Source organism: Capsicum annuum, chromosome 1 (assembly GCF_002878395.1).
Source record: "Capsicum annuum cultivar UCD-10X-F1 chromosome 1, UCD10Xv1.1, whole genome shotgun sequence".
In the NCBI taxonomy this organism is placed as follows: Eukaryota; Viridiplantae; Streptophyta; class Magnoliopsida; order Solanales; family Solanaceae; genus Capsicum; species Capsicum annuum.
This window is the reverse complement of record NC_061111.1, coordinates 132,928,650-132,956,569: the sequence shown is the minus strand read 5'-3', so window position 1 is coordinate 132,956,569 and position 27,920 is coordinate 132,928,650. Positions and strand designations below refer to the sequence as shown.

The window sequence follows — 27,920 nt, the reverse complement described above, 5'->3', positions numbered from 1 at the left end:
GTATTATAAGCCCAGAAGGATATTTATGCAAATATAGTAAAACTGGAACACTGTAATTGACTTTGAGAAGGGAATCTTACTACTGGAACACTGTAATTGACTTGAAAAAGGAATCGTACTTTAGCTATAATATAAAATATTATTAAACATTTAAGCACCAGAAAATTCCAATCCAAAATTATAAATCTACAAAAATAAAATCAAAGCCAGCAAAATTTGAATTCAAACAACATAAAATTCCCAAAAAAAAAAACTGCAATCATGTATTTGGAATTTTGGATTGAGGTAAAAATCTTAAAAAACTTGGGTTTGGGTAACTTCCCCATTCCACGTCTCCACCTAGGAGTTATTCCACTTCAATAGTTATGAGACTTGCACAAAGAGAACACAGGACATCCACCAGCACAACAGCACGGCAAATATTACAACAATAAACAAAATAATCAGCCACCAACAGCACACCGGACAACAAGACTACAGCAATCAGAGCTATAAAAGAAATAAGAATGCCGAGAGCATCATATGTATCACATGCTATATAGGTTGTCGGAAGTATAATTTACATTCAGGAAAGACTTCCAAGAAACTCAAAATCAGTTCTGGTGACAACTGTAGCCGTAAAAGCACTTGGTGATATCTTTCAATTGTCAAAAGCACAGTGCTCTCCAGATCCACATCTTCCAAACAACCTGAAGTAATTGAATAAATAAAGGGGGAAAAAACAATACAAATCTTAGAGTGAACATCAAGACTGAAGATATTAAACACGTAAAAGGCAGTTAAAAACGATGTAAATACTTAAGTAAAGTCAACTAGGATATATTTAGCCTGATTTAATTGTAACATCTGCACTGAATGGATATAAATGATGTGTATAGCCAACTCCAACATGAGTTGAGGTATAGTCCACCATTTGAAACTTGAGAGAAAAGACTTCTCTGTTGAAGCAGAAATAATCATTTAAATGTGACAACCTACAGAAGATATTCTCAACATGACATCTCAGTCTCTTTGCTATCTCGGCATTTTAAGATTACAAACTTTCACTAGCAGATTATCTCATGAACCAAGACAAAAATCATTATGATTTCAAAGTAAGCAAAATAATGTTGTTGGAGTCAGTAGAAATGAAACAATTGAGTGATTTTTTCTATGAAACAGATTGAAGAGATTTTCTATACTATAAAACAGTTCAAATAAGTAATAGTTGTCACCTTGCACGTCAAATGTCTGCATCCTTGTGTTATTTTAAAAATGAGAGCATTAGGCAGGCTTACCCAGTTCAATTTCTAGCTCTTGATCTTCCACATCTCCTTCTTCCACTATGGTTCCATTTTCCATTTCTGCCGCTGTCTTGGCACACCTCTCCAAGAACTCTTCTTCAGTTTCTTCATGTTCATCATCTTCAGAGTCCTGCCATTGAATTAAGAATGATAACAATCGGCTTTCATCACCTACTGCAAAGGTGTTATGAAAATATAGAAAATAACAAAGAAGCAGTACAAAGCCTACAAGAAAGGAACAAGAACAACAAAATAGAGCACTAATCGAACACAATAAACAACAAAAAAGCAAAACTTACAATAATACGGCTAGTACAACAACAAACACCAACAAGCCTAAACCCTCGAAAAGCATGACAACACTCCACTACCTATTAACTTTCTACCCTAATAAGCGTCCTCCATACCCTCCTATCTAAGGTCATGTCCTCATAAACCTGAAGTTAGGTCATGTCCAGTCTAATCAACTCTACCCAATACTTCTTCAACCTACCTCTACTTTTCCTCGTACCTACTATATTCAATCTCTCGCACCTCCTCACCGGAGCATCTGCACATCTTCTCGTCTAAACCATCTCAATCTCGTTTTCCGCATCTTGTCCACCACAGAGGCTGCTCCCACCTTATCCTAGCACTTTGTTTGAATGGTGGTTTGTCATGGTTTCATAATGTACGGTACTGTATGGTATGGTATTGTACTATATATAGTATAGTACAATACGATGTTTAGATGGAATATATCGTTCACTGTTGTTTAATAACAATTTTATTGTTTAGTTTGACAGTATGGTATTGTATCGTAATTGTAAGTTTACTAACAGAGTTAATACATAAAAATGACCCTAAACTTGACACCAAATTATAACTATGACCTTAAACTTTGATAGTGCACAAATAGGACCTTTAACTATTCAAAACCTGAACAAATATGACCTTCGATTTTGCAACCCCATGCGTGAGTTTCACACGCGCCTACGTGGAAAGGTAATCCAATCACACGGTGCCACATCGTTAAAAGGGCTGACTTAGAGGGAGGTCATATTTGTGCAGTTTTGAATAGTTAAAGGTCATATTTGTGCACTATCAAAGTTTTTCTTTTTGTGTTAAAAGGCATCATCATTATTATTATTATTATTATTATTATTATTATTTCTATAGTTGCAACACCTAGCTTTTTTTAAAATTAAAAAATCAAACCTGCGGCAGTAGGCTGAAGGAAGCGCCCAAGAAGAGCAAATAATACTACTGGGTTATCTAAGTGTCTTGTTTCATGTGGTTAAACATCAATATACGTACATAAATATAGATTTTCTACCTTATATATATAACGTAATTTTTTTACCGCCCCATGGCAACCACGTAGGTCCGCCCCTGCATTAATTTAATAATGTTTTAATAACGTTAATTTAATAACATTATAATAACGTTAATTTAATATACTACTATCCTTAATAACATTAATTTAATAACGTTTTATTAAAACTATAATTCTTTTATTATTAGTATAGTTTCATCTTTAATTTAATATTTAAATAAATTATATTTAGATATATTATATAACTTAAATTCGCCTTCTGCATTATAATATATATACATACCCGTGCGATTTTTTCGTATGAGGCTGACCCACCTAATTAATAAATCTTCAATATTGCTCTTTTTCCGCAATGACAAAAGAAATTAGATGTTATTTTCATCTTTGAGCCAAAAATAATTAAAAAAATAATAGTAAAAGTCATTTAAAGGTCATATTTGTGCAGTTTTGAATAGTTAAAGGTCATATTTGTGCACTGTCAAAGTTTAAGGTCATATTTATGTATTATGCCCTTAGATTTTAAGTTGGACGCGCCCAGTTTTGCATGTTGAACACGCGTTTTGCCACGTAGTATTGAAGGTCATATTTGTGTAATTTTGGATAGTTAAAGGTCATATTTGTGCACTGTCAAAGTTTAAGATCAAAGTTATAATTCAGTGTCAAGTTTAAGGTCATTTTTATGTATGCCCTTAATTATTATAAATGTTAAATTTATCAATGATTATTAGAAAAATAATTTTCTTCCTGCTAATCTATCACAAATTATGTCATTAAAATTAAGTTATTAAATTCATGTAAATTTTAACAAAATTAATACAAGAGTAGATCAAAATAAATGTAATCGAATTCATTTTTTATAGTAATAAATATTCATTTCTTTTTCGTATTTTGAAACATAGCCACCAACGACAAGTACAAAGTTTGAATGCATCTTTTGTGTATGCTACAGGTGTGTTCGGTATGGAATACAAAAATAATCTAGAAAAATAAATTATTTCTTACTTATTTTCTTGTGGTCGTTACGCAAATAGAAAAATATTTGTATATATTTTACACAAAACATGAAAATGAATAAGATTGTGGGGGGGGGGGGGGGGGCTGGTATGAGGTAGTGGTGGGGTAAAAAAAATTTTAAAAATAAAAAAATTGATTCAGGAGGGAGCTGGTAAGTGGTGGGTGAGGGTGGGGTAAGAAAAGTTTTGAAATTAAAAACAAAAATGGGGTGGGGTCGGGGAGGGGGGGGGGATTAAATAAAAGTATTTCAAAATTTTATTTTTATTTTTTTGGGGGAGGGGTGGCTCATGGGTTGGGGGGGAGGGAGAGGAGAGGAAGTTAAATAATATAAGGTAAAGAATAAAATATGAATATATAATATTAAATAAGAGCATAGTTGAAAAAAAAAATAAGCAAACCATGGGATACCACCAAATCGGTGATTACACAAAGTGAGGATTTTCATGGTGTTATCAAACCATGAAGTTAAACCATACTATACCATACATTTTAAGAAACAATCAAAACAAACATAGTTCTCTTAGTAACCACACCATGAAAAACCACCATCCAAACAGTGTGTAAATATCTTCATTCCTAACCTTATTATTCCTAATATGTCCATACATCCACCTCAACATCCTCATCTCCACAACATGTATCTTGTGAACATGAAAGTTTTTGACTGGCCAATACTCTGACCCATACAACGAAGGTGGTATAACCACCCTATTGAATTTACCAAGTTTAGGTGATACCTTTTTATCACACAATACTCCGAAGGCAAGCTCCAATCCATCCTCGCCACAGATGTGTGATATCTTCGTCCATATCCCCACTTACCTGGATTACAGACCTAAGGTACTTGAAACTCTCTCTCTCTAAGGGATAGCCTGTGTACGAGGTCTCACTTCCATGCCTGCCTCACGCGTAGTACCACTGATGCATTCCAAATACTCTATTTTGGTCCTGCTCAGCTTGATAGACTCTAGAATTCGTCTCCATACCTCCAACTTAGCATTAACTTTGTTCCACGTCTCATCAATCAGTATTATGCCATCCACATATAACATATACCAAGGCACCTCATCTTGAATGTATCTCATCAATTCATCCCTCACTAAAGCAAATAGGAACATGTTAAGAGTTGATCCCTGATGCAACTCCATCTCCACCGAGAAGTGCTCCAAGTCTCATCTCACCGTTCTAACCCGCATTTTGGCTTCATCACACATGTCCTTATCATCCTAGTGTAAGCCACTGGTACACCTCAAGCCTCCAAGTATCTCTAGAGGACCTCCCTAAAAACTTTGTCGAACGCTTTTTAAATATCAATAATACCATATGTAAATCCTAATCTTTTCCTAGCTTTTATGGTCGATCGCCCCAATATGAATTCAAATTGGTTCTATGTAACACCCTAAAAATCCAAGCCAAGATTAGAACCATGCTTCAAGTACATGTAGAATCAAACTTCATGTTTTGATAGTATGAGAAGTGGTTTAGACATTTATTAAGGCCACAAGTAACTTCTAACTCATAGCCAAGTCAAAAGTTTCCTTTTCGGCTGATTTCTTGTGAGGAATCTTGCTATAGTCAACTTTAAATGAACATAACTCCTAAATTCTGAAGTATTTTCGAGCTCAAGACCCACCAAATAATAGATATTTGAATTATCTTTCCAACGTATCTAATTCCTAGTTAATCCAATATCAGAGTAAAAAGTTATGGCCATTTTACTGAAGAACTGTCAAGCTGTCGACGACAGGACATCAGGAGATCCGAGAAGTCGTCGGATGGCCCCACGAGCCATGGAGTGGCTCACGACCAATGCCGAGGGAAGCAAAAATCAACCCCTAGGCGATGACTCGAGCCACGGCCCGTGGCACAACCCGACGGGCGTGAGTCATTGGGACTGATTCCAGCAACTTTCCACATGGTTTTAAACGAATTGTTTGGTCTTTTCCCAATCATTTAACATCAAAACATCGTTTGAGCTTTTTCGAGGCTGATTATTAAGCCTAATATTACCCTAAGCCCCTCGTTCCTCTTAATACAATAGATACTTAGCAAAACCACAGAGAGGCTATTTTCATTCCAAGTAGGGTTTCCCAAGTTCAAAGATTTTTTCAAGATTCTTGTTTCCAAGTTTATCAAATGGGTCCTTTCACCCATTGAGTCCTAAAGTTAACTCAAATCCTTAGTTTAAATTTCTTTCTCAAAGCCTAGGGTTTATGAATATTATGAATTCCTTGAAAATTCAATCCTTGCTACCAATGAGATACAAACCCATGTTCTACTATGAAATTCAGTATCATCGTATGTCTATAATTGAAATCCCTCATATTATGTAAACCATGATTCTCGGACTAGAGTTATAAAATTCCTTATTTTATTCAGTTAACGAAAATTGTCACAGTAGTTGCATTCTTCAAAGATTACGGGTTATGAACACTCAATAACCTAGGATATCATGCATATATTTATGAATATTCAATCATTCAATTTTCATGATTTGAATGCTTTCAGACAAAGTACTTATTTTCAGTCTGAATATTAATATTATCGAGTATTCCAGATATCAGTTGTTATTCAGTTGGGAATGGTACTTAGCACTGAGCAGACACAGGAATGAAGGCTCACCCGTCAGTTAGACTGAGATTATTAGTAGAAGTCCCTAAGTCCCAAAACTACGGCGCCACAATAGGTTCTAAAGAGTCACCCGTCGGATCAGGCTTAATACTTTAGTCCTTATGGACATCAGTTTAGTGGATCCACGTCAGTCAGTGTTCATACCCCTGGCAAGGTACTGAACACCTATCCAGTTGGGATTACAGGTTGGACCCCCAATTAGCTCAGACTGGGGTACGTCGATTAATGATAGCTCCCACAGTCCACGATTCAAATTTAGATATATGCATGACTTTGTATTCAGTCTGTTCAACTTTTTATACCACTACATGTTTATTACTATGTCATCGTATCAGTTTGCATGTCTCGGCTTCTTAGTTTGCCATGTTACCTCCAGCATTTTCAACTTATATTTGATCATGCATATGTCGCAAGCTCAATATATTCATAAGTACTGACCTTCTACTTCTTTGCTCTATATTGTCTTATAATATAGGTTCTGACATTTAGCATCCCGTTCAAGGCTAGTATGATTCTGCTCCATATCAGCAGCAGTGTTTAGTGAGTACTCAACATTCAAGGACCAATTAGCAGCATTTTTTCCAGTATTATATTAGTTTCAGATAGTTAGAGTTAGCTGGAGGCTTGTCCCAACAACTCATCTTATTTAAAGGCTTTCAAACAGTCGGCTAGACTTTCAGCTTTATGGGTTTATTCAGATATTGTCACTTGGGCTTATTGCCAAACTTATTATTCTGATTGTTAATTTTCGCATCAACGATTTTCAGTTTATTTCAATATTCATAATGTCATGTCAGGCCATGGGTTAGCTTGGGGTCACTTGTGACTCTAAGCACCATGATGTTACAACTGGGGTAGTCTCAAGTTGTGACAAACTTGGTACCAGAAAATTAAGTTTAAAGTGTCCTAGAGTGTATGAAAGTCGCGTTAAGTAGAGTCTTGTTCATCAGTGTGAAGCGTGCCACTTATAAATAAGAGGTTATGAAACATTTCAGGAAAAGTTTCACTTCTTTCATGTTCATAACGTGTGATAGAGTATGAACCTATTAAAATCTTCTTCTAACTCGTGCTCTACGCGTTTACAGAAAATGCCTCCTAGAAAAGCCAACAAAAGGAGAAACGAAAACCAAAAAGCACCAACTCCAACAAACTGATCTTGGTGTATTTATACACCCAAACGCCATGTTTTACCCATATTTTAGATTAGTTTGGAGAACAAATTATCTTGTGTAATTGTGTCTAGCTATACTCGTGATGTAAATGCATTATTTTACATGATTAGCAATATTTCACGAGTGAATGAGGCATCTGAGACTCAAGATGACAAAGGATTATAAGAGATAGATTAATTGGGCAAGACATGAGCAAGCACAAGCTTCCAGTGAAGCCATGCGCGCATCCCTTGGTGCTGCGCGATTGGTCATGCACCATACCCCTTGGGGTCGCACGTTTGACCATGCACGCATGTGCCTGCCAAGCGACAATAAACCTTATTCAAGAAGCGTCTTACGCATTATTTTGGAGTAGACTAGAGAAGCTAAGGGTTTTCATTAGGGTTCACCTTCCCTAAATTCTACCCATCATTTTCTTTAGTATGAATAACTTTATTGTTGTAAGTTTATTTCCAACTATGAGTGGCTAAACACCCTTGTTTTTGGGATTAAGACCGAACGCATAATTGTATGTCGTACTTTTAAATTGGTTTAACGTTGAATTTATTATAACGGTTGTTCTTAAACTCTTGATTCTACTATTTTAATGCTTGGCCATCATTAAGATACATCTATAATCCTCTTGTGAACCCGAAAGGAGAATCATTAAGATAGAACGTGGAGTTTAGGAAACGAGTTCTCATCTTTAATAAAGTGAAGATTTGATTTGCGTCTAGGGTAGAAATGTACTTGGAACACCTTGTTTGGTCCAAATACAGGATGATAACTTAATGCATCTAAATTGAAGCATTGCATCTTCACTCAACGATGTAGTTGCATTGTCCTTTTAGGTAGACAATTAGAGACTCGAAAGACCATAGCCATATTATTAACCCTGCGAACCAACAATCGAATAAACAACATAATCAAAGAAAGAGTAACGGCATACATGATTGCAACAAGCGCCTTGACTCTAGAATTTCCCTTGTAATTGTTACAACCTTGCTCAAATTGTGATTTTCATACGTTATAATTTTCGCACACTATTAGAAAGATATAATTTCACAAATCCTTTTGATAAATTACAACATTTATCTGAAATATTATTAGAGATTCAAAATCCTCTTGATAAATTACAACACTTGTCTGAAATATTATTAGAGATACAATTTAGTGAATTGCTAAACATATAGTCCCTGTGGGTTCAATATCTAGCTCCCAGAAAGTCATTATATTACTTGTTAGACCACGTACACTTGCGTGTGCGGTAGGCCGCAACAAGTTTTTGGAGCGGTTGCCAAGGACTAAGTAATTAGTAATTTTTTTAGTTTTGTTTTCAACAATAATATCATACAAGTATTGACAACTTGATCTAAGCAGCTGATTCGCAGGTTTAACTTGTGCCTCAAGCTGGCAAGAGAAAGAGAATTGGTTGAACCGTATTTGAAACCTGAACGAGCATTTCATCAGCGCGCAACGAAGAGCTACTACTCTTCAATATCCAATTCAACAGCTCCAGTTGACTGATCCTAATAGAAATTGTCCTTGCAGAAGTGGGAGCATCTAGGCTAATTCGCGAGGTGGCAATCACACTCGCCAATAATGTCACCTCCATATTCACAAACCGAAAGTAGAAGGCCGATTCGAGCTCAAACAGAATATTGTGCAACTATTGCACACTAACAAGTAGTTTACAAGGCTATCTTATAAGGATTCACAACACTAGCTGAATTTCTTGAGACCAGTGACATATTCCCACAGGACTACGTGAGACTCACCCTCTTCCCTTTTTTATTGTTAGGGGAAGGAAAGGTTGAAGGCTACACCACCTAATTCTATCACCACCTGGGATGATCTAGCAAAGAAGCTTCTAATCTATTTCTTCCCATCCGGAAAGACAGCAAAATTAAGAGTGAGATCTTGAGCTTCAGACAGAAGATTAGTGAAAATTTATATCAAGCCTGGAGAGGTTCAAGTCCATGCTTCATGATTGCCTACACAATCATCAAACTAATGATGTTTTGGTGCATACTTTTATACAAGGACTTGACCTAACACAAAGATTCTTTTGGACTCGGCAGCAGGTGGACAAACCTTAGAAAGACATATGAAGAGTTCCTATGAGGAAGCATGTTTTCAAAAGTTTATTGACTTTTTAAAACAGGTGCACATTAATTTTCCTCTTGTTGATGTTTTGCAGGGAGTTCCTAAGTATGCCAAGTACATCAAGGATATTGTGACAAACAAGAACAGGTTGACAGAATATGCTACTATTGTACTTAAGGATCAAGGGAGCTTCACTATTCAAATCATCATGGGGCAGTCTATCAGTGCTCGAGGCTTTTGTGATCTTGGAGCCAGTATAAATCTAATGCCCACCTTTTTGTTCAAGAAGATGGGATTGGGTAGTCCGAGGCCCACCACAGTGATTTTGCAATTGGTCGATTGTTCACTTGCCATGCTTGACAAAATAGTTGAAGATGTGTCGGTACAAGTGGGTTCACTTATTTTTCCTGTGGATTTCATTATATTGGACTTTGATGCGGATCCAAAAGTCCTATTTATTTTGAGACGTCTATTTTTGGCTATTGGGCGTGCTTTGACGATTGTAGCTGCTGGGCAGCTAGCTATGCGAGCTCATGATAAAGCTGAGGTATTTGATGTGTACAAAGCAATAAAGTTACCAGCTATTTAAAAGGAGTTACCGATTATCACGGTGAAAGATCTTGAAATGGAACTCCACTTATTACTTTCAAGGATCCCTTGAAAAGAGCTTCGGTGGGACATGACATCTTCAGGTATGCAGAAGCTAATGAGATGGTTCAGATTAAAGATGTAGCAAGTATCTCGATTCACAAAGGCGAATTCGAGCCTCGAAATAGACCCTTTGGCCCTCCTCGCAAGCCGTCTATTGATAAATCTCCGAAATTAAAGCTGAAGGCATTGCCTCCACACCTCAAATATGTTTTTTGGGGGGATGATGATAACTAACCTGTTATTATGTCTCTAGGATTATTTGATGTTCAGGTTCAAAAGGCATTATCAGTGCTAAAAAGGAGGAAGAAAGCTATTGGGTAGCAAATGTCAGATATTCAGGGAATAAGTCCCGCCTTCTGCATGCATAAGATATTCATGGAGGAAGGGTATAAATCGAGTGTGCAACACCAAAGAAGATTAAACCCAGTTATGAAAGTAGTAAGAAAAAAAGTGATCAAGTGGCATAATGCGGGCATTGTGTACCCTATTTCAGATAGCAGATGAGTTAGCCCCATCCAGTGTGTTCCAGAGAAGAGGGCATGACTGTGGTGACTAATGATAAGGACGAGTTGATCCCGACTCGCACAGTAATTGGGTGGAGAATCTGTATGGATTACTGGAAGCTTAATGATGCCACCCGCAAAGATCGTTACCCAATCCCTTTCATTGACCTGATGTAGGACAGACTTGCTGGACAGGTGTATTATTGCTTTTTGGACGGATATTCCAGCAATAACCAAATAGTCATAGCACCATAAGATCACCACATTCGCCTGTCCTTATGGGGCGTATGCCTTCAGGTGTATGCCCTTTGGATTGTGCAATGCACCAACCACGTTCCAGCGATGCATGATGACCATCTTTTACGACATGGTGGAAATTGTATTAAAGCATTCAATGAGTTGAGAAAGTTGACAGAGGCACCTATCATGATAGCTCCTAATTGGGAGTTTCCCTTTGAGTTGATTTGTGACGCTTGCGATATAGCAGTGGGAGCAGTGTTGGGTCAACGGAAAGAGTAGGTTTTTCATTCCTATACTATGCCAGCAAAACTATAGATGCTGCCCAAACCAACTACATGGTGACTAAAAGGAGATGTTGGCTCTTGTGTATGCTTTTGACAAATTCAAATCCTATCTAGTGGGGACAAAGGCGATAGTTCATACTCAACATATTGCAACCAGGTACTTGTTTAATAAGAAAGATGTGAAACCAAGGCTCATCAAATGGATTTTGTTGTTGCAAAAATTTGATCTTGAGGTCCGAGATTGAAAGGGGGCAGAGAATCAATAAGCAAATCATTTATCAAGGTTGGAGGATCGATCTCATGTAGTTGACGATGGGTGTATTAGGGAAGAGTTTTCAGATGAACAATTATTAGCACCGAGTATACTAGAGGTCTTGTGGTACGCAGACATAGTAAACCTATTGGTGAGTGGTGTGTATCCTCCTGAAGCAACTAGTCAGCAAAAGAAGAAGTTGTACTTTGATTCACGCTCGTGTGTGTGGGATAAGCCGTATTTGTTTAAGCAGGGTGTCAATCGAGTTATCCGAAGATGTGTTCCAGAGTGTCGGGCTAAACAAGTGCTTGAGGGTTGTCACTCATCACCATACAGAGGCCATCATGGAGGAGAACGCATAATGTATAACGTGTTACAATCAAAGTTTTTTTGGCCCACTTTGTTCAAAGATGTTTCTGCCTTTGTTAAAGAGTGTGACTAATGCCAGCAAATGGGAACTATATTCAGACAACATGAAATGCCATTGAACAATATTCTTGAGGTGGAGATTTTTTATGTTTGGGGAATAGATATCATGGGTCCGTTTCCACCTTCGTTTGGTAATTAGTACATCTTGGTCGCAATAGATTATGTGTCTAAGTGGGTAGAAGCGATAGCTCTCCTTACTAATGATGCAAAGGTACTGGTGGAGTTTGTAAAGAACATTTTCTCTAGATTCGGAACCCCGAGAGCAATCATCAATTATAGAGGATCTCATTTCGTGAATAATTGGATTCAGGAATTTGCTAGCAAAGTACAGGGTGAGACATAGAGTTGCTACAGCAAACCATCCCCAAACAAGTGCTCAAGTCGAAGTGTCAAACTGTGAAATCAAGCAGATTCTCCAGAAGATTGGGCAATCAAATTAGACGATGCAGTATGGGCGTATAAAACTGCTAACAAAACACTCATTGGAACCCTACCGTATCGATTGATATACAGGAAAGCATGTCATTTGCCCGTTGAGCTTGAACATCAAGCTCATTGAGCAATAAAGAAGTTGAACCTCGACCCGAAGATGGCAGGGAAAAAGCGGTTACTTCAGTTGCATGAACTTGATGCGTTTCGCTTGCATACTTATGAAAATGCTACTCTACAAGGAGAAGATGAAAAAGTGGCATGACAAGCATATTTTGCCCAAAGTATTTAAGCCTGGCCAGAAAGTACTATTGTTAAATTCTAGGTTAAAGCTTTTCCCGAGGAAGTTAAAATCGAAGTGGTCTGGACCATTTAAGATTGTTCGAATGACCTCTCATGGGGCAGTTGAGTTATGGCGTGAGGATAAGACGCGACATTTCTTGTAAATGGGTAGAGAGTCGAGCATTACTAGGCCGAGCATAAGGATAAACAAAAGATGTCCATCATGTTTGATGGTGATATGGGTTGTGTTGCGACGTTAAATCAGACACTCCATGCGAGGCAACCTATAAATGTAATGTAACAGTGTCGGATTTCTATTTGAAGGGGAAAAAAAAGAAAAAAATAAGAAAACACAAATATAAAAAGAAGTGTCGAGCCAAGATCGAAACTACGGCGCTTGGTGGGAGGCAACCCGCCTTCTAATGCATTTTTTACTTGTTTTGTAAGAACTTTTAGGCACTACGAGGCCAAAAGTAGTTGGGTAAATCCGAATGATAAAAGGATATTGAGGCAAGTGTTGAGACGGGAATTGACCCTTGTGTTGCACCCCCCAAGGCTCGTGTGATGCTCACACCGCACGTCATAGCGCATATGTCCTCTTGAATGGTCACGCGTCGCAGGTCTACGGGCCTTGCAATGGTTGTGCAATGCAGGCCTTGTGCTTCACGGTCAGCCTTGCAGACCCCTCAATTTTTCCTAAATCTTGTTTTAATTAATTCGGGTCAACCCAACCAGGTAAGCTTATTTTAAAACCCTCACACCTGATTTTCACCCTCTTTTCATTCCCATTTGCGCTGCTTCTTCCTCTCCTTTCAAACCCAATGCGCGACGCACCAACCCTAACCAAATTTTCTATTCTTTTTCACTTACTTCTTCAATCCAAGGTATGTTTTGATGAACTCTTAAGCTTGTTTTGGTTATTTTGTTGAAATAGGTGCTTTTAGTTTGATACTTTCGTGTGTTAAATGTGTAAATGTGTGAGAATGTGTTCTAGTTTGCATCTTTGAACCTTGGGTGATGAACACCGTGCTTAATGTCATTGTGGTGCTTATGGGTGTGCCAAATTCTAGCAGGAAACTACTTTTAGGGAATGAATGGGGCTGGTTTGGTTGAAGTGGGTAGTTGTTTCCTTATATGGGTTATCATTGTTTGGACCAAAATTTTCCAATGAGCGAGCCTATGTGAGAGTAATGTGCTTAATGTGCAATTTGAAATATTGCTCCGTGCTTAATTTGATAATTGATGCGGAGTGAAGTGCATTATGGTGAAAAATGTTTGTAAGTATAATGGAGTTGTGTTGGTGATGCATATTTGTTAAGTTTGGTGTGACTTGTTTGTGAACTATAGTAGTGCTCAACAAGAATACTGTGTCATAATGGCTATGTGATGGTGCATGTCTACGAGTCAAGAGTAGGGGAAGTCTGAGTACCCGAAAACAGAGACTCGTTTCAATGGGAACACCACACAGCTATTCGTCACTCTTTGTGGGCCTAGATCAACTGCTAAACGGGAACACCACACAGATAAGGGAAATCACAAAACCTACCCTTATGCTCACTTTAACAAAGAAGCTCAGATTTGGATGCGGATTGTTGGTGCTTGCTTGATTCCAGGGTCTCACTTTACTAATGTCACGCAGTACCGGTTATGTCTAGTTTTTGCTTTGATAACTAATGTCCCTATTAACGTTAGTGCAGTGATTAGATCAGCAATGAGAGGAAAGCCCGAGTTCACAATGGCTTTAGGTTCAATTTTGGTGGTCTTGTAACAATTTTTGAAGGATAATGGGGTCGAGGAAGACCCGATGGATTACAAGCCTCCTAGAAACATGAGAGGGGTTGATGTGTACAAGGTGAAAAAGCCTGATTCCACCCATGGACCGATTCTCACCACTGCCGAGAGAAATGCACGTGATGATGGCTTCTTTTGCCACCTCAATGGCATGACTGAGCTGATGATGATGTGTGGCGGACACCCACTCAATGCAGATGAGCTGAGACAGTTGGATATTAACTATCCTATGAATGACCATGCAAAAGCCATGTATCGGGTTGGTCCAACATTTAGAGAGTCAATAAATGACGATGTTCCTGCAAATGACGAGCACTTGCTAGTTGATTCTGACGTGGAGATAGATTCTGACCAAGAGGATTCCAAGGCGGGATATCTAGTCCCGATGTAGATGAGAGTGATGACTAAAGCACAAGAAAAACTTTTTCCAAATTTTTTGTTTATGTTTTTTGTTGTGCACTGTCCACAGTGCACAGTGGGGGCAAAAGTTTTCCTTGGGTTGTTTACTTTTTGCATGTTTGTTACTACGTACTTTGGTATCTTGTTTCAGTGTTTTGATGAATTTGTTGCTAGTCGGATCATTGTGGTTTGTGATAAGTAGTAATTTGTACCTTATTGACTTTTAAGATTTAGTAGTAGTAATTGTTTTTGGTATTAGTTGTTTTGCTTTTGGGTTCCTCGACTTTTGTTTTCGATACTTTTCCCGAGGATAGTCCCTTTAAACCGGGTTTCAAATTTTTTTGTTTTTTTAGTACGTTGCACAATAAAGACATAGTTAAGTACTTTTCTCGATGATGGATGGATGACGATCGTCTTAAGAGAAAAATAGTCATGGATAGAGTGTTGGAAGTAGAACCCTTTCACTAATTTGAGATTAACTGCTCTTATAGGTCGCATGACTATATGGTACAAGTGTGGTTTGAATTGAAAGCATGTGTGATGAGTTGAACGATTACTTGTGAGACACTTAGGCTCATTTATGCGACTCTCATATGATTTTAGCTTAATTTTGGATTTGTGTTATTGCTTGAATGAGAATCCATAAGGATCCATCTAGATTTGAACATGTGACATGTGTGTGAGGTTTAGCTTTAATCCATGTTCGCATGTGGGTGTCTAGAACATGCCCGATGTGTGTGCAAAACGAAATGAAGAATGTTAAGTATATATAGAATCAAACTTCATGTTTTGATAGTATGAGAAGTGATTAAGACATGTATTAAGGCCAGAAGTAACTCCTAGCTCATAGCCAAGTCAAAAGCTCCGTTACCAATTGATTTCTTGTAAAGAATCTTGCTATAGTCAACTTCAAACGAGCATAACTCCTAGATTCTGAAGTATTTTTTAGCTCAAAACCCACCAAATGATTGATAATTGAATTATCTTTCCAACGCATCTAATTGTTCGTTAATCCGGTATCAAAGTAAGAAGTTATGGCCATTACTGAAGCACTATCAAAGCTATCGTCGACGGGTCGTGGCATGGCCCTACGAGCCATGGAGTGGCTTGCTACCAATGTTGAGGGAAGAAAAAATCAAACCCTAGACGACGACTCAGGCCACAACCCGTGGCACAACCCAACAGGCTGTCACATGAGTCGTAGGGACCGATTGCAGCAACTTTCCACACAATTTTAAAAGGGTTGTTTGGTCTTTTTCCATTCTTTTAACATCAAAACGTAACTTTTTCAAGGCTGACTATTAAACCTAATATTACCCTAAGTCCCTCATTCATCCAAACACAATTGATACTTAGCAAAACCATAGAGAAAGAGGCAAATTTCATTTCCAAGTAGGGTTTTCCAACTTCAACCCCCAAGTTCAAAGGATGACAGTCGGCCTAGACAAGCCGGCGCCTTGCCCATCACCTTGCTTAGGTAGCACGATGAACACAGCAGCACCTTGGGTAGTAATGATTTACACTCCGTCCAATTAAGGGTATTTTCGTTCTCCAACATTTGGATACTCATTATACATGTTTTAAAACCCGCTATCAACAAAGGAAAACACTTATAAATTTACATTCTCATTCCTTTCCCCTCTCCAACCTAAACTACAAGGGTTTCAAGAAAATTATGCTCAAGACTCTATAAGGAGCAAAACGAGGGAATTTTTCTTCAAGTTCTAGCATCCTCTATTAACTAGAAGCAAGTAAGGTAGCTACCCTTCATCTTATTCTTCCCATGAATTTTGCACCTATGTTCACAAGTTGTCTCCTATGAACGAACTAGAGTTAAAGCAAAACCCCCATGCCTTGAATCCTTCATGATTCCACATGAATTCCAAGAACCCTCTACGCAGATATTCCATTCTTATAAAATTTCTCTATCTATATGATCCTTATAGGTTCTCTACATGATTTCATGATTGTCTATGGAAACGGAATGATCTTTAAGCTGAATACTAAGTCTTTATGATTTCGTTTGATAGCTTTAAAAAGGACAAGATTCATATAATTGTAGCCAATTTGTGAAATCTCCTAACTACTTCAACAATGTAACTTTATGATCTTATGACATGAACTTTGACTATGTATTATTATGACATAATGATAAGAACCTCTTACTTATGAATTATGACAAGTGACATGATCTCTACAATCTCAAGAGATGTTACTGAATTGTAACTTATGAACATGGCCAAGGAATAACTTATGAACATAGCTAAGGACTAACTTATGAACATGAGCCGAAGGGCTAAATTATAAACATGAGTCTCAAGGGCTAAACTATGATAAGATGAACTTAACGGAGCTAAATGGTTAATCGAGAAGTCATAAGTCTAAATGTTGAATGCATAAAATTACATTTGCCGATGTAGGTTATGGATCATACTATTGGTTTGAGCAACTCCATCATGTGCCCTTGGTAAGGGCTTATTATGAATCCCTTTGCTAGCAAAATCATGACATGTATCCTATATGCGGCAAGGTATGGGATGGCTTAGCTGATCGGGCCTAGATCAATCCCCCATGCGCTCACATGGTGGTTTATGCCGGTTACATCCTTAAACTCCCATAACAAACAAAAAGAGGATGGAAGTCCTAAACTTTGAACAATCTATTGATTTTAGTTCTCTTCCATGATCTTACTCGAGTGGTTGTCCCTATTTCTATTCATAATTCTATGTCATATTTCTTTTTGACATTTTACATATAGTACATTCCATGTATTGATGTACTTAAACTCATTTGGCGTTGCATCTTTCAATAATGCATATTCAAGAGCTCAAACATGTGATCGGCAAACACAGTAAACTCTCCACTTCCAGCTATTGGTGATCCCTTCTTACTTTTAGAGAACTTAGTCTGCAGTTAGTAGCTTTATATTAGTTAATAAAGTTATACCGGGGGCCTTGTCCCGGTAGTCACTATTTCATTCATGTTAGAGGCTTCATAGACAGACAGAGAGTCAGTTAATGTTTTACTTTCAAGTATGACTTCATTTCATCTTACATGAAAATTCAGTATTTCATTTTTATGAAAAAATCTTCAATATAAAACCTATCTCTTGAATGCTTTTAAATCATGTTTTGTTCATGTTTAGTGGTATGCTCATGTTTCATGCTATGGTACGAGTACGATCAAGCCAGCAATGGCATCGAGCGTCGACCACATCAAGGGTGTAGGCTTGGGGTGTGAAACTTTCATAATGGCTTAGCAACTTGATAATTGTGTAATTGTTATAATGTTGGATGCCATTCTCGTTCTTATGCAACAAAACCATTTCACCCCAAATCCATTCTTCACACATTTTTGTCATCTTAAAGATGACATTAAACAAACCAGTTAAACATTCAATACTTAACCTGTTTGTGCCTTTTCAAACCTCCACCAAAATCTCATCTGGTCTGATCGCTCTTCCCCTACTCATTCTACTAATAGCACACTTAACTTCTTTGATCTTAAAACACCTACAATACCCCAAATCTCAATGTCTCGGAGAGCTCCAAATCATCCAACACAATATTTTTGCCATTCTTCATTCAATAGTTTATGGAAGTAAGCTTTCCATATTTGCTTAATGAGCGTCTCTTCCACCGACAACCTACCTTCCCCATTATTGATTCAATTCATTTGATCCATGTCTTGAACCTTTCTCTCCCTCGCATTCGCGAGCCTATATAGTTTCGTATCTTTGCCTTTTGTCCCTTAGTTTAGTATACAATAGCTTAAAAGATGTCATTTTACTTAATGTAACCGCTAGCTTAGCCTCCGTCTTCGCCACCTTATAAATCTCCTTATTTGACCACTTCTCTTCCTCGTCCTTGCATTCCACCAACTTTACATAAGCAACCTTCTTTGCTTCTACTTTGTCTTGGAGTTCTCCATTCCACCACCAATGCCTCGGCGACCACTAAAGTTACCCCTCTACACCCCAACACCTCTCTAGTTGCTTCCCTAATGCAACTAGTTATCTTATTCCACATGTTCCCCGCATCCCCACTCTCCTTCACGCCCCCATCACCATTAACTTCTCCCTCATTTCCCGAGATATAGTATAAATCCACCCTATTCAATCCTTGGACAATCATATAAATTCTTCTTCCTCTTCCGTGCTTAATCTCCAAGTCCATCACCAAAAGCTTATGTTGAGTAGTAAGATTCTCACTCGAGATAAACTTTCAGTCCTTACAAAGGCCTCTATCACCATTCCCAAGAGTTTGTAATCTATGTGAGTTTTAGTCACCGTGCTACGGAAGGTAACCAAGTGGTTTTCCTTCTTAAGAAAGCACAAGTTAGCTATCACCAACTCAAAAGCTTTAGCAAATTGCATGAGTTGTTACACCTGCGTTTCTATCCCCAAAACCAAAGAATCATGCACATCGTGAAAACCATTAAAAGTTGCCCCAATGTGGCCATAATGTGTTCTTTTATGAAAAGAAAAATGTGCTTCCATCAAGAAAGCGGGTGAAATGTGAGAAAAATTCAACTTACATGGAAGGACCACAATTAAGCAAAGAGCTACAATTTTCTAATGAGACAAAGCTCATGTCAGAAGGCTAACAAATTATCCCGAATGTAAAGACTCATCAGTCACTTCTATTTCAGTAACCCAAAAACCAGACTATAACATATGTTCTACAAATAGACACTTTGACCATTATGAAAAGTCAGTCATACGAACATGATTACCATGTAAACAGAGTCTATCTGACAGGAAAAAAAGTGTGGGTGGAGTAGGGGGAGGGGGTAACTAAAGATAATTAAACAAGACAAAATTAGTTTGGTGAACTAACCTCGTCATCATCTTCAGTTTCCTCATCACTAGAAGCCTGATCTTCACTTTCTTCACCTTCCTCTTCTTCTTCCAGTTCTTTATACTTCAGAAATGCTTCCATCAATGATGTAAAGCAATCATGTAGCAATGAACTCCCTTCATTTAGCCGTCCTATCAGCTTGTCAAGAGATTGCGCCAGTGCCATCACTGGTAAAATCATAATAGAAAAAAAAAAAAGACATAGAGACAGTGCTGATGAGACTCTTAGGAGAAGGCTCTTTACACTCAATTAAGAGAAGAAAAATTGAATACTTAAAAGGCAAAGCAAGGAAAAACACGATAGTTAACCGCGAGGTATAAAAAAAATTAGTGTTAGATTGCAATCTAATGACATGCATCGTAGTTGTGGAGACATAAGCAGATCTAGATATAACAACAGCATTTTCCAGAACAAACAAAAATGGCTCATGTAAAGCCATGGCATCACCAAAATATCTGTTGCCCCATGAGAGAATCAAGGGGGAAGTCCATAATTGCGTTAAAATCTTAAGAAGTAGTTGGGTAAAAAGAAATAGAATACTAACCTACCAACTTGATCTCAGACTCTGATGACAAACTATGCTCAAATTTACTTGTTGAGATAATTGCCAAAGCAGATAGAAAGCTTGTAAAGCTTTCATGTTCAATGCCCTCTAATATCTTCTCTACAATATCTGGGAAACATAAATAACAAGACGCTACTGCAAGCAACAAAGGTTTCCATAGTGGGACAGGTTTGTCTCTAATCTCTCTAAAACGAGAAAATGCAGCCTGACACAAGGAAATCACCAAAGATTGCTTGACACCTTCTCCTTCAGGTAAGTAACTGGGAGTATGTAACAGAATGTGGACACAAGAGGATGCTCTCCATACTGCAGATGGATATTGTGAGAAAGCTTCTGTAATGAATGCACCAATTCCTTCAAGGATGGATTTTTGGGGAACAGGTGGAGCAGGAGACAATGGCATCTTCCCCACTAGAAAGTTCTTCAAAGAAAATTTCCTATCTAGGCTAACAGCTTTCTTAATACAGTTAAAGATTGAAAAATCCTCTATCTCCTCCCATGCATGCCAATCAGCAATGAGATATGACCAGACCAGCATTAGCTCTGAGACCTTTAGCTTCAGAAGATCGTCAGTTTGGATAATTCCTTGCAAAATGAAACCAAGTAATGTGGAGCAGTCATCGACACATGATGAAGGGGGCACTGAGAAGGCAACCTCATGTTCCTGTTAATTGGAAACAATATATGAAAGATAACAAGAGATTTGAGTATATCAAAAAAACAAAAGATAAATTAAATCCTTTTATCACTCCATTATCTTCTACTCCGTAGTGCCCAATACAAAGGCAATATGAATAGGAATTTTGACAGTCACCAGTTTAAGTACAAGTTGAATCTAACTAGGGTTCTTGTTGGTGGAGGAACTGGATCGGAAAAGAGAGACTCTGGTGGTAAGATATCTACCGAAACCACTGCTGGAATGGAAATCTTATTCGAAGATAAAGATCTCATGTATCTGGAGTTTCTTTTTGTGCGTGGTCGAAGATCCAGTAGGCAGCCACTCCCTTCTCAGATAAACCTACCCGAGCTTCCATCAATATATGTACAGCTGTGGGTTATGCATGAGAAGCCAAAAGACGTAATCTATTTAAGCTTGGTATGGAATTTAGAATACAAAACAACATCTATTGCAGAATAAGCACTAAAGTTAAGCTGCATCCACAACTAAGGTGATTGATTTTCAATATAGACAAATGAACTTGAACTGGCTTCAATCATGATGTTACAGGCATACGACGGAAATACTTTACTGAAGTACTGAGTATACTGCATTGACGGAAAAGTAAAAAATGGAATATATTTGCGTACATGTTTGTATTGTGATCTTGTCATTTTGTATTGTGATCTTGTCATTTACTCTCAAATTAATTTTGATACATGGCTCAAGACTAACCATCAGTGGAGCAGATCTCAGCCACACATGCTGTAGGAGATCTGAAAATGCTCTCATCATGGTGGCCTGACCAGAAAGCCACAATTGACTAGAACCATCCTGCCCATTTTCTTCAGATGCCGAATCTTCCCAACACTGGGCCATCACTGCTAGTGTTGCAAAGCACTGTTCCACCATCTATCAGACACAGGTCAGTAATTTCAGAACTCAATATGCCTTCAATTATACATGTGGATGAGTTCATTTTTCTAAATTTCAGATTTGAGTGAAGAGTGATGTTGAATCTAGAACATAACAATGCATTAACTAACTGGGGAGGATAAAAAAGCGACATAAGATCGTCTCAAGGCATTTCAGTAACAAGAAGGAATCGGACAGTTTAGCCTTATTCCTATCACAGTAATGGCTCTTGATATCCTGACCATGTGATATCATATGCAACAGCACTGAGAAAGATGATGTCATTGAACGAAAGTGTGAGCAATCCAACCGATATTTAGTAAAAACAATGAATAGTGAACCACATAACTACATGAAATGTACACGAGAAATGTTCTGATTTTCATGCCAGTTACCAAAATGATAATTAGAATCATCAAATGATTTGTTGAAGAAAAATACAAATATGTCGGATACATAAAAAATACCTGAGGCCATGGTTCCAGATCTGAAGGCAAGTTCTTTGAGATTTGTCTAACCAACAGACAAACAATATCTGGAATATGAGGTGAAATTTTTTCATTTGCAGCTTCGGCCATAGTACTTAGAAGCTGAAAGTAAATGGAGCTATCTTCTTCCTCATTACTAATTCTATGACAAACCACTTGAAGAAGTGGCAACCACTCAGGTGGCATGTACTCATTCTGCAGTACCAAAAGGTCAAGCATTAGTGAGACTATCATACTTCAGGTCGATAAAACAGATAGCCATTTTACACACTTACTTCAACAAGTTGCGCAATGGCAGCAGCAGCTGTCACCCGCACAGGATACCAAGAAACACCCCCTATATCTGACATTGTTAACGCTTTCACTAATGAAGAATAAATATCAGAACTCAAACCCTGTTGTGGAAAGAGAAAAAAGGAACTTACTCCACAAAACATCTAATCGCAAAGTAAAATGTTAAAAAGTATCATCAAGGCAGCTATCTCACTTTAGAAAGACATGAAGCAAGCTCTCCTAGGACCCAATTTGCAGTGGCAATTAAATATGGTTGAGGAGTTGGTGTTCCATACAATGGTAGCACCCGAGTCTTAACTAGAGTTTCCGTAAATCCAGGATTCTGCTCTGTTAGAAACTGTAAATACAATGCCAGATAAGAAATAGAAGTACACAACTTTTTAATTACAAAAAGTTATATTTAGAAATAATAGTATGATCTCTCCTTACATCTAAAAGGCTGCTATAGGCCATCAGGACTCCATAATATCTGACAAAGTTTAGACAAGGAAATGAAAGTAAATCTCGTATACAGGATGCAAGCATGATTAAGGTTAGAAAAAGATAAAAAGGGTCAGGATAAATGGAAAAGCAAAGTAGGACAATTTGTTAATGGCATGACATTAGAGCGAGCACTCTACGGCTTATGCCACCTTACAGTCCAAAGACTTCTAAAGTTCAAATATAATGATTCTTAGAACTTTAATAGAAAAAAAAAAATAGCTTCCAAACGGTGGAGAACTTTCTGAATAGATTCATCAGTATTGATGTGCAGTGATATAAGAACAGAAATTACAAAGTTAAAGGAGTTGATATCATAGTTTTGTTTACTCACTCATTTACTGTGCTTTCTCTGTTATCAGTGGGAACAGGAAACTTTGACAAGAACGGAAGCACCAACAACTCCCCCATCAAGCTGTAACCTTTTCTTTTATATTTTTCTCCTTTCTTACGCTTTGATGAGGCTATAGAAGTCTTTACTGGAGGTCCCTAGAGGTCCAAGAAAATTACAGATAACTATGTGCATTTTAATAGAAGAAGCTTGAGCAACATCAATTATAGAAAACTAACCTTTGATAATGAAATAACACCAAGCAAGTTTAAAGCACTTTTCCTTGCTGTAAACAAGTCATCTCTGAAGCCAGAAATTTCTTCCTGCAGGATCATAAAAATCAGACAATTTGCTGAGAATGTTTAGAGTATACAGCTTATAAGGAAATCAAAGATTTGAACATACAAGGTCAGACGGAAGATTTTTCCTTATGTACTCATCTGGATCTTCTTCCCACTCTGCTGTGTCCTACTTAGCAGGCAGTTAAGCCTTTAATCAGAACTTCTGAAGAGTATGCGACAACAAAAGAAAGAATCACATGTACATAGACAGAGAGCTTCTCCGGAAGGCAAATTCGTGGAATAGCTGACCTTCTCATTCTTCACAAGAGCTGGGAAGATTGCAGAATTCAGCAAGGATGAAAAGTGAGGTGAAACCAGTCGCCATCCCTGTTTCAGATGATGATAATAAATATACTTTGTCTTTGAAACTTGAAAAGTAGCAGGCACCAACCATAGAAGTCCTTTCCAATAGAAGAGAAACCATGAAACTAGCAGAAATGCCTAAAAAGAGAAGGAAGCAAGGAAGGCGAAAGAAACAACCAGGAAAATAAAACATCGCCTGCTAGAACTACAACAAACTGGTCAAGCAAAAGAGAAACTTTGATGGAGACAACTGAACAAACTTACCGGACCTGTCTCTAAAATATGAGAAATAACATCAAAGGCCAATGACACAATCCTTTCCGACAGCTGATCCAGTTTCTGCGCCGAAGGAATAAGTAGATGAAGAGAGAATATAGAAAATAAAAATGATCACAGGAAGAAAGACGAGAAAAGTGTGTGGGAACAGCATTTAAGAAAAACAGCATAAAAGTTCATGAGACAGTCTTGACAGAAAACAGATATTGAGATGAAGCAGATATTCCTGCTTTAATGACACAACATTAGTGAAGTTCAAGAACGGAGACTCCCACGGTAGCATGCTGAATAAAAAAATAACATTATGAAACACCTGACACGAAAGTTCATTTTTGTAAAACTATCAAGCTATACTCATAAGACTTACACTGATGATTGTGCTATGCTTGACAATTTCGGAAACACATTTCACCATATCAGGCATCAGTCTGTCATTGTAAGATGATAAGAAATTGAGGGAAAACCAGGATATTTATATTTTCATTCTGAAGCAAATAAAATGCATTTTTGACAGCATACTTGTCAGCGAACTTCCGGTGCCGAGAGACTAAAGCACAGAAAATTAGCAGACTTCTCTTTGCAGTCTTCATCCGCAAAGAATACCCAGCTTTGCAAGTCAAGCCACCATCAAAACTTAAGGAATTCAGAATCTGTATTAGATCTTGACAAATAGAAGGAAGCAAAGGAGCCAAGGCAGATGGCATGTGAGACTTCACCTATAAAATTGATGGACTTATGATTATAATGCTGCTCAAACCAGGTTCACAACAGAAATCTTCTTAGAGGAAGAAAGATGCCTCCAGATAAATATTACTTGGACACATAAAAAGAGATATTGGTTTAAGAATTCCTCCTAGTAATTTAAATAGTCTTGAAAAGAAGAAAATAGTGCATTGATATCTGATCTGACCATTCAGATCACTTCGATGGTGTATGTTGTAAACTGTTGTTTCTTTTTTCAAAAACAATGTTAAACGAAACAAGACTTTTCCACAGTAAACCAAGTAACCAATGTTTTGAATGAAACAAAATCTATCGTCCTGGCACAAGCTATGTCTAAATGCACTTACGTTTCAAAGATTCAAATCACATGCAAACAAATCAATTCAACTCATTACTGATGCCTAATTCCCATTTTGAGCAGAACTACTTTTACACGTATAATCAGCTTCCTCTCCTCAATATGCTTGATAACTATTTCAAGCAATTTTCTTCTTAATGTTTTTGTTATTTTTCTATATCCAGAAGGTGTGTGTCCAATATGGTGTCAGCTAAATTCATAAGAAAAAAAATGAAAACAGAACCTAGAGCTCAAATGATAGTTGAGCTTTCATGGATCAAACATCATGTGTTTTAAGTTTATCCTCACCGCAAAATAGATGCACTTGCATATGATGAGACGGATAGCTTCTGTCTGCAGTTGTGATATGTGTTGGGCATCTGATGATACCTATTCCATCCAGCAGTGAGTCAGCACTTCCAAAATACTCTAAAAGTAATGGAAATACATACATAGAGGAAGAAGAATGTAGGAAATTAATTATGTGAACCTTGTCAGTGCAGAGGTGAAATACAGCAAGTAAGGGTACAAGGATCTCTCTTGTAATAAGTTCTAACTGTGGTGGAACTGGCTCCTTCACAAGTTTTGGATTCAAAAAGTACTGCCACGGGACATAAAATAAGTTGCCAAGTTTAGAGAGTGAATTCCCCTACAAGGTTGACAAGAAAAAGGAAATGAACCTGGATTCAGAATATAGTTAAAGTACCTGGAAGGGTCTAATCAATGAATGAAGAATAGTGAATGCGTTGATGGTTTTCCATTCAGAATTTGGATTCTTATCAATCAGATCACTGCACTGAATGACGGACCTTAGCTCGGGCACAAGCTCAGGCCAGGCATCCTCCTTCACAAACTCCACTGCAATAATTGAGCGAAACTGAAAACAAAGAGAACAAAACACAATTAAAACAAAATCATCATTAATTACAGGCAAAAGAACAAAAAATTATCACTTACAGCTTCAACTAATATTTTAAGAGTCGTAGGTTCTGCTTGAAGCAGAGCGCGAACAAATGCATCTTTAAACTCTTTGGAGAATCCTGAATTTGTATCAACGTTTCTTCTAGTGAAGTTCTTGAGATACGTGGCTGCAGCTACTTTCTGACCTCCGTTCTCACCTCCTATGCAAATGGTCATCCAATATACAAACATTAACTTAACAGTAATGTAAAAGCATAATCAGATGAATTACTCTACATCCGAAATCCAGAGTACCTGTGGCTATAGAGAGCAGAGCGAAGGGAAACTCTGGGAGAGTAGAGAGGCGATCGAGAGCATCTGTGGAGGCGTTGATGATGGCACCATTGGGGCTCAGAGTTTGGTTGAGGAGCTGAGCAATTTCATGAATTTCCATAACGTAAGTGTGGTGGCGCAGCAGCAGAACCCTAGCAAACACTGCAGCTAGAAACACCACACTTGGCACAGACCTGTAAAAAGAAACAAATACTTGACAAAAATAGTTGCAAGCGCGGGAAAGCTGATATTCGCGCCCTCATTTTATTGGTTTTTCTTTTCTTAATTAATTCTTAATAGATCATTTTTCTAAAAAAAAAATTTCCTACTTTTTAATAAGGCCTTGTTGCCATATGGCCATTAAAATTATAATTTTTTAGAGTTGGAGTTGAAGTTGAAGTTGGAGTTATATTTGACCATTAATATAAATTAAAATTGTTTTGAAATTTTGTGAGTAAAGTATGAGTGAAAAAAGTGAAAATATTCCAAATACAATTTCGGAATTGTATTTGGAATTCTCATTTGACAGACACCACAGTTTTCACTTTTTTCACTAAAGTGAAATAATTTTCCGAAAAAAATAAAAAATTACTCATGGCCAAATGGCTACTGAGTTTTGGTAGGGATAAAACGTGTCTCACGCGTCGTCTCAATCCTCGTGCTCATCTCTTTCGTGGTGGCGTAAGTAATTGAACATAACCACCACAGCAGGCAATCTTAACCCAACTGAAGCTCTTCCTTTCCCCCGCCTCCTTCCCCAACAACAACAACGAGAGTAACTTTTGGGTGTCTCACCAATTTTCAAAGATTAGAACCTAGCTCAAATTATACTCAAACTCTGACCAACTACTTAATTTCTCTACGGGGCCTGGGTATAAGGAAAATTAGTCCAAAAAAATAAAGAATCCATAGGTCCCAACTCCAACCATGGGAGATGGAACCTCCTCATAGCAGTGCCCGAGCTCGGACACGTCGGATAACAATACCTAGAGCAATAGAGATAAAGAATCATATGCTTATGCTCTGTGTAATGCGTCTAGCATTCCACAAAAGAGGATTGGCTCACCTACAGGCCATACAAAATACAAGAAGGAAAACCCGTGGTAATTTCACTAAAGAAAAAAATAAACTTTTGGCGTCAACGTGCAAATGGACAATCATCGGTAACTTCATTCGAATCAGACCCCTCTATTGATTTCATTCATGAAGAATTTTCTAAATTGACTCCAGTAGGGGGAATTCGAATTGGTGCCTATGTATGCGACATGTATTTATTGATTTCGAGTCTCAGGAGGACCATATGAATGTGATTTCAAGGGAATTCCTTCAAATAGGGGAAAATGTTATGAAATTTGT

At 37.8% G+C, this 27,920-nt stretch overlaps 1 protein-coding gene across 1 annotated transcript; it reads right to left on the bottom strand.

Annotated features, from left to right (window-relative positions):
- Positions 1-264: 264 nt before the first annotated feature.
- On the bottom strand, positions 265-26,808 carry LOC107879508 (importin beta-like SAD2 homolog). Its single transcript, XM_016726543.2, has 21 exons — positions 26,547-26,808; positions 26,289-26,452; positions 26,038-26,208; positions 25,822-25,932; positions 25,641-25,721; positions 24,791-24,987; positions 24,639-24,699; positions 24,260-24,334; positions 23,942-24,019; positions 23,757-23,819; positions 23,591-23,674; positions 23,355-23,509; positions 22,970-23,009; positions 22,734-22,877; positions 22,522-22,641; positions 22,226-22,441; positions 21,579-21,755; positions 20,165-20,849; positions 19,600-19,787; positions 1,278-1,413; positions 265-689 (listed from the first exon to the last, which is right to left on the bottom strand). Exons 1-21 carry the CDS (start codon positions 26,683-26,685, stop codon positions 535-537), a joined length of 3,240 nt encoding a protein of 1,079 aa, XP_016582029.1. The 5' UTR covers positions 26,686-26,808; the 3' UTR covers positions 265-534.
- Positions 26,809-27,920: the final 1,112 nt, after the last annotated feature.